This window comes from Ovis canadensis, chromosome 24 (assembly GCF_042477335.2).
Source record: "Ovis canadensis isolate MfBH-ARS-UI-01 breed Bighorn chromosome 24, ARS-UI_OviCan_v2, whole genome shotgun sequence".
NCBI classification, from domain to species: Eukaryota; Metazoa; Chordata; class Mammalia; order Artiodactyla; family Bovidae; genus Ovis; species Ovis canadensis.
Genome location: NC_091268.1, coordinates 43676810 through 43692141, shown reverse-complemented (window position 1 = coordinate 43692141; position 15332 = coordinate 43676810). Strand labels below are relative to the sequence as shown.

Sequence of the window (15332 nt, the reverse complement as noted above, 5' to 3'; positions counted from 1 at the left end):
AGGGAAACCCACCAGGTGATTTGAGGGTTGGGAATTTTCAGAACCATGCCTGGACCTCCAGAGAGGGGAGAAGGGCTGGAGATTAAAGTCAGTCGCCAATGGCCAATGATGTAATCAAGCATGCCAAGGTAATAAACCTCTATATTAAACCCCCAAAATAACTGGGTTTGGAGAGCTTCCAGATTGGTGTTTAAATGGAGATCTGGGGAGAGTGGTATGCCTACAGAAGGCATGGAAGCCTTGCCTTCCCACATATCTTGCCCTCTGTATCTCTTCCATCTGGCTGTTTCTGAGTTATATCCTTTTATAATAAACCAGTAATCTAGTAAGTAAAATGTTGCTCTGAATTCTGTGAGCTGCTCTAGCACATTAATCAAACCCAAGGAACCTCCAGTTTATACCTGTGTTTCCAGCTGATCAGAAGCGCAGGCGACAAAGTGGACTTGTGACTGGCATCTGAAGCTGGGGGGTAGAGCACTTAACCTGTGGGATCTGATGCTACCTCCAGGCAGACAATGTCAGAATTAAGCTGAAATGGAGGACACCCAGCTGGTACTGGAAAATTGTTTGGTGTGATGGTTAAAAATCCACACATTGAAACTGGAAGCAAAAAAATTTTTACTGTAATTTTAAAAATTTATTCTTAGTGGCCATTTTAGAGATTACAGTTAGCATCTTAAAACAATTCACTTTGGAAACATACTCAGTTTCAACAGTGGGTAATCAAGACTTGCTCCAATATACCTTGGTTCCCCGCCCCCCCCGCCCCGCTTCTTTTGTGCTATGACTGTCATACAAATCACATCTTTATACATTCTAAGCCCATTAACACAATTTTTATAAATATTGCTTTACACAGTTGTCTTATAAAGCAGACAGGAGAGTTACAAACAAAAATACACTTCTATCGTCTTTTATAAAACTTACATAGGTACTGCCACCAATGCTCTTTATTTCTTTGTGTGGTTTCAAGTTAGTGGCTAACATACTTTCATTAAGGCCTGAGGACTCCTCCTTGTAGGCAGGTCTGCTGGTGATGAATTCTTACTTCTTGCTTATCTGGAAATGTCTTAATTTCTTCTTTAATTTTGAAGGAAAATTTAGCTAGATATAGAATTTTTGGTAGGAAGTCTTCTCTTTCAGCTCTTTAAAGACATCATCCCACTGTCTTCTGGCCTCTATGCTTTCTGATGGGAAGTAAACTGTTCATTTTCATTGAGGTTCAGTAGTTTCTCTTAAAAGATGATTTTTAGCTCATGGTGAAGCTTTGGTTAAACTGTCAAGAGTTCTACAACTCCTGGGCTTCCCAGGTGGTACAGTGGTAAAGAATCCACCTGCCAATGCAGGAAACATAGGTTTGATCCCTGGGTCAGAAAGAGTCCCTGGAGGAAATGGCAGCCCACTCCAGTACTCTTGCCTGGAAAATCCCATGGACAGAGGAGGCTGGCGGGCTCCAGCCCATGGGGCCACAGAGTTGGGCATGACTGGGTGAGCAAGCGCGCGTGCTGCAGCTCACTGGTTTTAGTGGGTTTGCCCATCTTTTCACTGTTTTAGACGGAGAGTAAGTTCACTGAGGTTCTTACTCTGTTATTTTGGAAGTTGATCTGTTTCATGTTGTCTTAATTATTTTAGACAACATGATTTAATATCTTGTAAAGGGACTTTCCTTGAATAATGATTTTTCTAGAATTTTGTTAACTATTTTTACCTGGCTGGTTTTTCAGCAGAATGTGGGAATCACTGGCTCAAACTCCAACAAGAACTTCCACTGGACATCTAGAATGCTATTTTCTAAGCAGCTCACCTTCTAAGAACATTCAACCTTTCCATCTCTTCTACTTGAATACTGCTCAGCAAACACTGAACTTTTTTTTCACACGGATTCTACTGTATTTTCTTCCCCAAGGCATTTAAATTTTTCTGCTGTGTCTGTGAACCAGGATTAATATGCCACGCTATTTTTAAAAAATATAAAGCAAACACTTCCTGGATGGCAAGGGGAGAAAAACTGCTCATTTATATACTTAAAGCTAATGGCATCAGGAGGGTTCATTTGGGAGGTGAAAAGTTCGTTGTGTATTTTTCCTTTGAAGCAACAGAATATTTTTGTTCAAATTAAATTGTGAGCAGAACCTCAATGCATGAAAAGTAAAGCAGAGGTGCCTGGTTGAAAAGGAGGCTGAAGGACAGTCCAAAGTCAAACAGGCACTGCTGCCTGCCCTGCTCCTCACAGCAGCCCCTGAAGTGTTTCCAATAGCTGTCTGCTCAGTTAACTGTCACAAACAGCAGCCCATCTGTGTGCCCCACAGCATGAGCTCTTACCATATAGCACTGCTCTACTTTATGGTGATTTTCCATCTCTGTTCAATGACCACCAACACATCCGAGCTTCACTGAGATCTTGCCTCACTGGCCTGGATCACTCCCGTCCCTTGTTTGTCTCAGGAGTTAACAGATCATGGGATGTGAAGCTGTGGTGGGCTGAAGAAGAACATCACATTTCACCGTATGGCACAACAGAGAGACATGTTTTGATTCTATCACTCAGATATAAATACAGTGCCCAGTTTTCAACTAAATGAGTAGGTAGATGATATCATTATGAACTTCAGAAGAGAATATGGGGGGGTTGGGTCTGATGGGGCTTAGAGACACAGGACTAGAAGCATCTTTAAAATAAGCTCTCAAAAGAAAATGTGTGGTCCAAGTCTTTACAAAAGATATTTATTAGATTTTTAGGATAAAGGAATTTTTTAAATAACGAATACTTGTAAAAAAAATTACTGATGTTTTCAACTAGAAAAAAAAATTGAGCTTTAAAAAACACATGGCAGAAAGTAGCTAGGGCACAAGAGTGAAAGAAGATGGAAACCTACTAGAAGTGTAGCGATGAGAGTTTACATGCTGACTTTTCAAAGCAAAAGCAAACTGTACTCACTGTTTCACAGTGTGTGAGGCTATTCAGTGACATCCTATGACAATTCCTCTTACAGAAGATTTTACTCTACTCCAGCTCACACGCTACCTTCTATGGCAATTTGCATGGGAACAATGAAATCTAGTACAGTTTTAGATCTGATTCAATTTCTTAAAGGTTGGAACTAAGCAAAAATTTAAAGAAATCTATGTGGTATTTAAAATAATTGAGAATGATGACAATTTAAGTTACTTTCAGGAAGTGTTCTCTTCAGACGTAAGAAAGGGATGGAGGTCTTACGGTGAGCAGACACGTGGACCTCAAGGTAGTACAATCGACAGAAGACCAATAGCCCACAGTGAGGGAAGAGAAACAGAAATTCACACTGTGCAACACTCCCATGGATGGCATTCCAGCGAGTCTTCCTAGCTGTAATTCAAAACTAATCATGCTTATGGACGTCCCCCTCAAGATGATTTTCTTTCAGAAGTAAATTCAGAAAAGGGACTGAGCTCTGGAAAGAGATGGTGAGGCCAAGTCCCAGGCACTCCAGTGTGGCTGCTCTCTCCTGAGCCCTGGGACATGACTTGTGGCCCCATGTTCTTCCTCACGCCCTTCTCTATGTGAAATATTATTTGTGTAACCTGTCCTTGGAAAAAAAATCACAGTGGAGTCTGAAAACCTTCTGCAGCCATCGGTTTGTGTCCTTCGGTATCCTAAATTCAGACAATCTCAACATCCAGAAATATCCTTTGATTTGTTCTTTCTCTGATATCTGGTATCCTTGGGATCAAAGCCTCTTTCGTTGGCACCAAATAAGGCCCAATGAGGCGTTTTGGCCATATAATCCTTTGCGCTGAAAGTTTTTGATCCGCCACTATCTTCATACTCCTGAATGAGCTCCTGGAAGCGGCTGTAATCGATCCACGTCCACCATTCTCCGCCAATCTTAAACTAGCAAGAGAAAAAGGAGTCAGGTCAGAACTGAAAATAGCTGTAAAGACTGTCAAATAAGTGTCAGAACATCAAAAATAAGCCTGATCTTTTCTCCTTATCATGTTAAAGAAAATTCTTTTCACGCTCCAGACACGGTTCCATATCAAAGCAGAATGTTCTATAAACCGTCAAAGGGGAGTTTCTTTTTCCTTAGGACCACTGCCGTGCTGGGCCTGGAAGACCCAATTGCTAAATAAAGAATACATCCCAGAACTGAAAGTCAAGTTTATCTTGAGCAGTATCACTGAAAGAAGATTAACGAAGTTTTTTGGCATTATCATGTGTAATTCAAATTCCTCTTGTTGCCACTTTTCCCCTCGTATGAATTTTCATGGTTGTTACTAAATTTTGCCTGAGTTGTTACGGAATCTTTCATGGATGACTCTAATTCCGAAACACTACCTTAATGAATCCAACTAGCCTTTTTCGCCTAATATGGATACCATAGTTCAGTAATGGAAAGCCTGGTTAAGAATTTCAATTCAATAAAGAGAAATAATCTAATCTGTACTCTTTCTAAGAAACTACTTCTCAAAAGTCACTGTAGAATAATGACCACGAATAAAGAAAACAGTGGGTTGAGGAGGCTCTGAAGGAAGTACAAATTGAATTGCAAAGGCTTTTAATTCAAAGCAACCACCTGGCATTTCATCATGTAAATGTATAATACATCGATGCCTGATTTATAAACAGACAAATCCTTGTTTGGCCACCTTCTTTTTAAAAAACTTGATTATGAGTCAAGGTAAGTAACAATTTCATGTTCTAGCTGAGAAAAATATTGAAAATATATAAGTTCCTGGATTTAGAATAATAAAATCTGAATTTAAATAACATCTAATATTTTACCCAACTGTTGAGAGCTTTCTAAAGGAAAAAAAAAAACAGCCAAACAAATGGAAAATTTTACCTATGAATCATGAGAAATGCTCTTCTAGGAAGGCCATTTGTTAAAAAACTGCCCTAAGAGCTCTATGAATTCTGCAGCTCAGGATGTAAGATCCACATCTCCTCATCACTTTCCCTCCTAAGGCTGACCGCTCTTGAATGTTCTCCACTGCTAGGCAAGTAATGACTGCTCTCTCTGGGTGCTGAACCTCAAAACGAGTCAAGGTGCCCCTCCCTTCCCTGGCCTCTTACACCCCAAACATGGTCAGGCCTCACTGATTCTTCCTTTGCTGCATTTCCACAGCCGCATCCTGGCACTGCCCTAAGGCAGGTCCTCGCTTCTAGGACTTGGCAACAGTCTGCCAGCTGATTGATTGTCTGAGTCCACTTTTAGCTGTTGCCAGCTTCTGCAGACTGCCTGAGATGCCTATGTTTATAGCAGAATGGAGCCCTGCTACCTAGAACATACGGTCTAAATATCTAATCTCCAACTGGAGGCTGTTCAATGAGCTACCTAACCCCTCATGTGACCCCCATGCTGTTTTGTATATCTAATTAACGCTGACTTAAGACTCAAGCTGGCTTCCCTGGTGGCTCAGCAGTAATGAAATCTGCCTGCAATTAAGGAGATGCGGGTTCAATCCCTGGATTGGGAAGATCCCCTGGAGAAGGAAATGGCAACCCACTCCAGTATTCTTGCCTGAGAAATCTCATGGACAGAGGACCCTGGTGGGCTACAGTCCGTGGAGTCTCAAAAGAGTTAGCCACGACTGAGTGACTAAACAAACAAGTCTCTTCATAAATGCCCTTTGCTCTGGGAAGTCCTCCCGAATCCCTTTGGAAGACCATGACAGTCCCCTGCCACGGAACCTCACTGTAACCTGAACTCGTCCAGCAAGAGAACATTATACTGGCCTTTGTAGCCACTTCCCCCATCCATCCCCACCCTCCCAAGACTGCTGGTTTCATGAATATACCTAACTTATTCTCCTCTCCCCTGTATCTTTCCCTTTTGGGGTTCAGATCTCTAGGCCAGAACTCAACTCTCAGAGTCCACAATTCTGGTCCTCCTTTTCCTTCAAATTCTAACAATAATCACCTGCCATGGATATTTTAAGAGCATCTGAAAGATTATCTTAGATTAGAGCAACAGATTTAAAAATCTTCTTTTGCCACAACCTACAGTAAGAAACAGATTTTATATCTTGATCTAGTATACAGTAACACACACGTACTCTGGAAATACAACTTTCATAAAACTAGAGGCAATGTATTTCATTTAAAAAACTGCCAGCTGCAACCTACTGCACTGATTTCCTAACTCCTATTACAGTTTGAAGATCTGGTCTCTTCTAACTATAAAACTTTACCGGGTCTTAAAAGGGAAGAAATTAGTTGCAAGGATATGATAATTATAACCTAACATCTGACAACTCTTCTTAGATTGCCAACGTCTAAGAAAACAAACTAGCAGATCAAGTAAATGTAACAAAGGGTTGGTATATTAGTTTGCCTGGCTGTGTAACAAAATAACACAGCCTGGGTGTCCCAAATCATAAAAGTTTATTTCCTCGTAGCTCTGGATGCTAGAAATCTAAGGTGAAAGTTCCAGCAGATAGCCCCTTTCTCACCAAGGTTCCACATGCCATCTTCTCTACTAAGGTTCCATGGCAGGGGATTAGGGTGGGGGTGCTCTGGTGTCTCTACTAATAAGGACACCAACCCATCTGATCAGGGACTCACCCTATGATCTCATTTAACTGCTTCCTTAGAGACTGCTTCCTTAGAGACACCATCTCAAATAAGGCCATACTTAGTCCTTCAACACAGGAATTTTCAAGGGACATAAACCTTCAGTCTAAAACCGCAGGTCACTCTTAAATTAACACTGAGCCATAAGAGTCCTAAGACAAAACTTTCTGACACCTGCCCCCTTCTCAAAACAATCTGAGAATAATCACATTGAATAATAACTCAGAAAAAAGTCAAAGTGTTCCATGCAAAAGGCAGAAGCTAAAAGGACAAATTTTAGTATGACTGGCACACAAATAAAGCTGAAAGACAGAGCTGCCTAAATAGGGGAATGAAACCTCAAATCACAAAGTTTAAGGTTCAGTATGCAGGGACATGAGGTCACCCAGCTGCAAGAGTTCTTCAAATCCAGCACTTAAGGGAAGAGGCAAATCCATGCAGAATCACAAACAACCGCCCCCCCCACCCCACCAATTCACATACAGAGAACAAAGTACAATCATACAAACATAAGAGTCACACATACCACTTGCATTTTCACACTTCAGGGCTTTTATGTGATTTCAGTATCAATTATTTTCTGGTTGGCTCCTCCAAACATACAGTAATACTCAGGAACCAAACAACTAGAAAAGCACTGCTTAAGGGATGGAACGGAGAAGGCAATGGCACCCTACTCCAGCACTCTTGCCTGGAAAGTCCCATGGACGGAGGAGCCTGGTGGGCTGCACTCCAAGGGGTCACTAACAGTCGGACACAACTGAGCAACTTCACTTTCACTTTTCACTTTCATGCATTGGAGAAGGAAATGGCAACCCACTCTAGTGTTCTTGCCTGGAAAATCCCAGGGACGGGGGAGCCCCATGGGCTGCTGTCTCTGGGGTTACACAGAGTCGGACATGACTGAAGTGACTCAGCAGCAGCAGCAGCAAGGGATGGAAGAGGGGCTCTATCAGACCTCAGATCTCAGAAGTACTGATACATGTTAACTGGAAGGAGCAGAGGGAGTCCAGGGTCATTAGAGGGAGAAGTGATTTTGCAATACACACCAAAGGGTGCCACGTCAATGCTTTCTGAATTTCCCAGAGTTATGAGTTCTGTTTTCACCTGTTGTAGTTACAAATGCATTGTCTGTTCTCTGGGTAAGAGGAAGCCAAGATCCCAAAGACAGACTTCAAAGTGACCTGACTTGCCTGCCACAGTGAGATGCTGGGCCATCTTCCTCTGAGTTTACTGGTGATGAGCAGCACTTCCATGGCACAGCTGCCTGGGGAACCATTTTGAGAGGTAAAACCACGATGCAACTGATTTCTAGATCTATCCAAGGGCAATTAAAACATTTTTATCTGGAAACTCAGTTTCTGGAGTTTTCATCTTAATCCCCCATTCTTCTGGAGTAGCACTAAGTCCTCTAGGTAGTGTCACCAAATTGCCAACTTTCTCTGACATTCTTCTGAAAGTAATTACCTGGAACACTCAGGGCCTCTGATAAGAATGAGTTCCACATGTAACACAGAGGAGGAACTATTCAGTCAGTAGGTTTGTAAGGAAAACACTGCACAAACCCTAATGGAGACATACAGTTCCCTTCTCATTCCAAGAGGGGAAGGTGTGGGAGGTGACAGCTCTTCATCCCCTCCCTTTACAGACTGTGAGCTTATAATACATCCAAGAGGGAGGCCTCTGTGATCGGTGCTTAATTACCTACAGGGCCTCAAATTCGGCAAAAACTTTTTCAGTTATGATGATCTTGGAGGAGATGGTGTCTGATGAGTGGGGGATGGGAATCGACACCCTGTTTCCCAGGGACACTTCCGTTTCCCCACCCTCTTTCTGACTGCTCTGTGGCATTTGAGAGACAGCATAATATAGTGGTCCAAAGAAGGCTTTGTGGGACTTCTCAGATGGTCCAATGGTTAAGAGTCCACCTTCGAGTGCAGGGGATGGGGTTCAATCCCTGATCGTGGAACTAAGATCTCACATGCCATGGGTCAACTTAAGCCTGCACGATACAATTCTGAGCCCATGTGCCACAACTGGAGAGCCTGTGTGCCACAATGAAGATCACTCATGATGCAACCAGGACCTGATCCAGCCAAAAATAAATAATTTTTTAAAAAAGTAGGCTCTGTATTTTGAAAGATATGGAATTGAATTCTCACTGCGCCCTATTTGTGCTTGGACAAGATTTGTACTTTCTCAGCCTGAGATTCTTCCTTTGGAATAGGAGGGAAAATAGCATGACTCATAAGACTTTTGTAAGAAGTCAATGAATTAATGCATGCATAGTGTAATCCAAGTGACCTTAATAAATGTTACTGGTTGTTGAGTTTATCAGCAGATACTAAGGAATGACACCAGACAGCTCACTGATGGTGAAAGACGCTACAAGATAATGGAAAGATTATGCTGGAAGACAACAAAATGACACTTTTAAAGTGCTGAAAGGAAATACTTCATGCAAGGGCAAAATGAAATAAAGATGTGTCAGAGGTGAAAAAAGACTAAGTTTACCACTTAGGTCATCAAGAAGGAAACTGTACCGAGGAGTAAAAACTAGGCTGCAAATAGGATTTACATGCATTCATCAATATATGCATTAACTGCAGGGAAGAGTACTAGTAACTCCTTGTATTATGCTGAAGGGGTGCAGCAATGTCAATTAATTTCAGAATTAAACTACGTATAAACTTTTAAAACATACGAGTTCAGGATTCAGGGAAGACGGTGATGTAGGAAGCATTAAGAGTACTTCTCTCAACCCAGACAAAAATTATACTGGCAGAATCTTGTCTGACGTAACTATTTAGGAACCCTGAAGTCTACTGAAAGCTTGTAACTTAGAGGGGAAAGTTTGGACTGTAAACTGCAGCTAATTTCAGTCAATTTCAGTTTAGACAGCTCCCCCCCCGCCCCCCGCCCCAGCAGGCAGCTGTGAACACGTCACTGGAGCAACCTGTGGAAGACAGAATGGACATTGAGGACTGTGTCCTTCAAACACTGGATATCTGTCTTCTGACCATTAACTGCTGCTTCTGATCAGAGGTGTACATGGATTAAGCTCTCCAATCAAAAAATAAGAGATTGGAGAAATGGATTTTAAAAAACCCATAATCCAACTATATGCTGTTTATAAGAGCTTTACTTTATATCCAATGACACAAATAGGTTGGAAGGCAAAGGATGAAAAATGCTATTCCATGCAAATAGTAACCAAAAGGAAGCAGGGGTAGCTGTACTAATATCACACAAAATAGATCAAATCACAAACATTACAGGAGACAAAGACATTATGTATCAGTAAAAGGTTCAATATAGCAAGACAATATAACAGTTATAAACATTTATGTACCTAATCACAGATCATCAAAATATATGAAGCAGATATTGACAGAATTGAAGGGAGGAATAGACAGTTCTACAGTAATAGTTGGGGACTTCAATATCTCATACTGAATAGTGTACAGAACAACCAAACAAAAGACAACTACAGAAACAAAGGACTTGGACTTCCCTGGTAATGTAGCAATTAAGAATCCACCTGCCAATGCAGGGGACATAGGTTCAACCCCTAGTCTAGGAAGATTCCACAAGTTGCTGCAAGGCAACTAAGTCTGTGCACAACTACTGAGCCCATGTCCTAGAGCCCATGCTACCCAACAGAAGCCTGTGCATTGCAACCAGAGAGAGCCCACAGGCCACAGCAAAGACCCAGCACAGCTAAAAATAAATATAATTAATTTTTTAAAAAAGAATTTGCAGAGGAAGGTAAACTTCCAAATTCATTCTATGAGGCCACCATCACCCTAATACCAAAACCTGACAAAGATACTACAAAAAAAGAAAACTACAGGCCAATATCACTGATGAACATAGATGCAAAAATCCTCAATAAAATTCTAGCAATCAGAATCCAACAACACATTAAAAAGATCATACACCATGACCAAGTGGGCTTTATCCCAGGGATGCAAGGATTCTTCAATATCCACAAATCAATCAATGTAATTCACCACTTTAACAAATTGAAAAATAAAAGCCATATGATTATCTCAATAGATGCAGAGAAGGCCTTTGACAAAATTCAACATCCATTTATGATAAAAACTCTCCAGAAAGCAGGAATAGAAGGAACATACCTCAACATAATAAAAGCTATATATGACAAACCCACAGCAAACATTATCCTCAATGGTGAAAAATTGAAAGCATTTCCCCTAAAGTCAGGAACAAGACAAGGGTGCCCACTTTCACCACTACTATTCAACATAGTTCTGGAAGTTTTGGCCATAGCAATCAGAGCAGAAAAAGAAATAAAAGGAATCCAAATTGGAAAAGAAGAAGTAAAACTCTCATTGTTTGCAGATGACATGATCCTCTACACAGAAAACCCTGAAGACTCCACCAGAAAATTACTAGAGCTAATCAATGAATATAGTAAAGTTGCAGGATATAAAATCAACACACAGAAATCCCTTGCATTCTTATACACTAATAATGAGAAAGTAGAAAAAGAAATTAAGGAAACAATTCCATTCACCATTGCAACGAAAAGAATAAAATACTTAGGAATATATCTACCTAAAGAAACTAAAGACTTATATATAGAAAACTATAAAACACTGAGGAAAGAAATCAAAGAGGACACTAATAGATGGAGGAATATACCATGTTCATGGATCAGAAGAATCAATATAGTGAAAATGAGTATACTACCCAAAGCAATTTACAAATTCAATGCAATCCCTATAAAGCTACCAGCCATAATTTTCACAGAACTAGAACAAATAATTTCAAGATTTGTATGGAAATACAAAAAACCTCAAATTGCCAAAGCAATCTTGAGAAATAAGAATGGAACTGGAGGAATCAACTTGCCTGACTTCAGGCTCTACTACAAAGCCACAGTCATCAAAACAGTATGGTACTGGCACAAAGACAGAAATATAGATCAATGGAACAAAACAGAAAGCCCAGAGATAAACCCACACACCTATGGACACCTTATCTTTGACAAAGAAGGCAAGAATATACAATGGAGTAAAGACAATCTCTTTAACAAGCGGTGCTGGGAAAACTGGTCAACCACTTGTAAAAGAATGAAACTAGAACACTTTCTAACACCACACACGAAAATAAACTCAAAATGGATTAAAGATCTAAACGTAAGACCAGAAACTATAAAACTCCTAGAGGAGAACATAGGCAAAACACTCTCAGACGTAAATCACAGCAGGATCCTCCATGATCCACCTCCCAGAATTCTGGAAATAAAAGCAAAAACAAACAAATGGGATCTAATTAAAATTAAAAGCTTCTGCACAACAAAGGAAAATATAAGCAAGGTGAAAAGACAGCCTTCTGAATGGGAGAAAATAATAGCAAATGAAACAACTGACAAACAACTAATCTCAAAAATATACAAGCAACTTATGCAACTCTATTCCAAAAAAATAAATGACCCAATCAAAAAAATGGGCCAAAGAACTAAATAGACGTTTCTCCAAAGAAGACATACAGATGGCTAACAAACACATGAAAAGATGCTCAACATCACTCATTATTAGAGAAATAAAATCAAAACCACAATGAGGTACCACTTCACACCAGTCAGAATGTCTGTGGTCCAAAAATCTGAAAGCAATAAATGCTGGAGAGGGTGTGGAGAAAAGGGAACCCTCTTGCACTGTTGGTGGGAATGCAAACTAGTACAACCACTACGGAAAACAGTGTGGAGATTCCTTAAAAAATTGCAAATAGAACTGCCTTATGACCCAGCAATCCCACTGCTGGGCATACACACCGAGGAAACCAGAATTGAAAGAGACACATGTACCCCAGTATTCATCACAGCACTGTTTATAATAGCCAGGACATGGAAACAACCTAGATGTCCATCAGCAGATGAATGGATAAGAAAGCTGTGGTACATATACACAATGGAGTATTACTCAGCCGTTAAAAAGAATACATTTGAATCAGTTCTGATGAGATGGATGAAACTGGAGCCAATTATACAGAGTGAAGTAAGCCAGAAAGAAAAACACCAATACAGTATACTAACACATATATATGGAATTTAGAAAGATGGCAATGATGACCCTGTATGCAAGACAGCAAAAAAGACACAGATGTATATAGCGGACTTCTGGACTCAGAGGGAGAGGGAGAGGGTGGGATGATTTGGGAGAATGGCATTGAAACATGTATACTATCATGTAAGAATCAAATCACCAGTCTATGTCCAGTGCAGGATACAGCATGCTTTGGGCTGGTGCACGGGGATGACCCAGAGGGATATTGTGGGGAGGGAGGTGGGAGGGGGGTTCATGTTTGGGATCGCATGTACACCCGTGGTAGATTCATGTGAATGTATGGCAAAACCAATACAGTATTGTAAAGTAAAATAAAGTAAAAATAAAAATTTAAAAAAAAATTTTTTTTTAAAGAAAAAAGAATTTGATCAATACAATAAATCAATTAGATCAACAGGCATACATATATAAAAGTACTAGACAGAGCAATTAGGCAAGAAAAAGGAAAAAATGTATCCAAGCAAGAGATGAAGAAGTAAAATTATCTCTTCAGAGATGATATAATTTCATACATAGGCAAGACTTCTCTTGAGAATTTGGCACTTGAGATTGAATCAAGTTGCATTGGATGCTTGAGCTAAATGGGGGCTACAGTAGCCATAACAAGTGGTTTTGAAAATGAAGATGCAAAAGAAGAGAGAGGAAGGGAGGAAGGGAATAATGCCCTCTGTTATCTTCTAGAAATTTCACAGTGTTATATTTTATGTTTAGGTCTAAGGTACGTTTGAAAGTTGTAAGATCATCTCAAAAAACACAGAAAAAAGCATCTGATAAAATTCAACATTCATTCATGAAAAAAACTCTTAGCAAATTAGGAAGAGAAGAAGTATATTTCAACATAATAAAGGCCATACAAGACAAGCCTATAATCAATGACAAAAGGCAGAAAGTTCTTCTGCTAAGATCAGGAACAAAACAAAGATGCTTATTCTCACCACTCTACTCAGTACAGTACCAGAAGTCCTAGGCAGAGCAATCAGGCAAGAAAAAAATTAAAGGTATCAAAATTGGAGAGGAGGAAGTAAACTTGTCTCTATTTGCTGATCACGTGAACCATGAAAGAAACATTGATAAGCTGGACTTTATTAAAATGAGAAACATTTGTTCTGAGAAAGGTATAGTTAAGAGAATGAAGAGTCAAGTCATGTAGACTGGGAGAAAATATTTGTAAAACATATCTGATAAATGACTTATATTCAAAATGCATTTTAAAAACTCTTAAAATTCAACAATCACAAAATAACTAGCCAAATTTAAAAATGGGCAAAAGATCTGACCACCTACCCAAAGATATACCGACGACAAACAAGCATAAGAAGAAACGTTCAATCACATTTCCATGACAATATGTGCTTTTCAAAATCTATAGGGCTTTATAGCATAAATACTGAGTGGTTTAAGTTTAAAAAATCATTTAGGAGGTCAGGGGAAACCAGGAAGAGGTACAGACTGTGACAAGAGAATCTAACAAATTACAAATTAGTGAAACAATTTCAGTGAAGGGAAGGGAGTAGAAAGGGTACTGACTTAAGTAACTTTGAAAATAAGTGGAGCCTGTAAGACTAAAGGCAAAAGAAACTACATATAAACGCTGTATGCTAGGGTTAAAAATTCTGTTACTGCCATACTTGTAAACTGAAATTGAACAATTAAATAGCTGACTGATAATAGGAGCTGGGATTAGATTCTCGCTCTTGGAGGTGTGAATTTACAAATAAGCAAGGATGGGGAGGGAGGTGGGAGGGGGGTTCACGTTTGGGAACGCATGTAAGAATTAAAGATTTTAAAATTTAAAAAATAAAAAACTAAAAATAAAAAAAAAATAAAAAAAAATAAAACAAATAAGCAAGGAGAGGATGCCAGAATGAGTTATATGGTAGTAAGAGTTTGAGACAACAGTACATTCAGCTTAATACAGATACAAAAGGTACATATAGAAATAGTTTCCTACATGTGTATATACAAAAGTTAGTGTATACATATATATACATATATATTTCTTTGCTCTGTCATCTAAGAGGGTCTAAAACAAACAATATCCCAAACAATGAGCACATCTTCACCTTCTGATTTCTAACACCATTCTCCAAGAATAGAAGCCACAGCTCCTGAGAAAAATGGCTGACTTTGGGACTGAGGCAAGAAATATACAAGATGAGCCTGGAAGTTTCCTGAAGTACCAGAAAGGAAAGTGATCAGAATGAACAAAAACTGCCCCTCACACCCTGCACACACCGCCCCCCCCCCCCCCCCCCGCCACACACACACACATATTAATGGGGATAAAAGAAACATTGGAACCAACTAAAAGAACTCCTAGTGGCCAAAGCTAGAACAATGTGGGCAAAAGTAATAAGGCTGAATTGGATAACAACCCAAAGTTATAAAATAAGTACCCATGAGTCTACAGTGATATAAAAACGATTAAATAAATTAATAAATAGGAAGAAGAGACAAACCTATGTAGAAGAATTCCAAATAATTTGCACATATATTTAACTTTCACTCCTTTGATACGGGCTGAATATAGGCTTCCTTCCAAAGGAGAGAGGGGAAAGAATAATTTTCCTACAGAAAAGGAGAGGGAAGAATAATTTTACAGGGGAGAAACCTCACAAACACTACCACAGCTTGTGGATCAAGGTCAAAATAAAGGGAGCTTGACATGATGTGATGAAAATGGC

General features: G+C 39.7%; 1 protein-coding gene across 3 annotated transcripts in view; it reads right to left on the bottom strand.

Annotated features, from left to right (window-relative positions):
- Positions 1-615: 615 nt before the first annotated feature.
- The window catches only part of LOC138429655 (S-adenosyl-L-methionine-dependent tRNA 4-demethylwyosine synthase TYW1), a 143080-nt gene continuing 128363 nt past the window's right edge, over positions 616-15332 (bottom strand). For all 3 annotated transcript variants that reach the window (XM_069571406.1, XM_069571405.1, XM_069571407.1), the window contains exon 16: positions 616-3871. In XM_069571406.1, coding sequence (XP_069427507.1) covers positions 3650-3871 — 222 coding nt within the window. In that variant the 3' untranslated portion in view covers positions 616-3649. The remainder of the gene's footprint in view (positions 3872-15332) is intronic.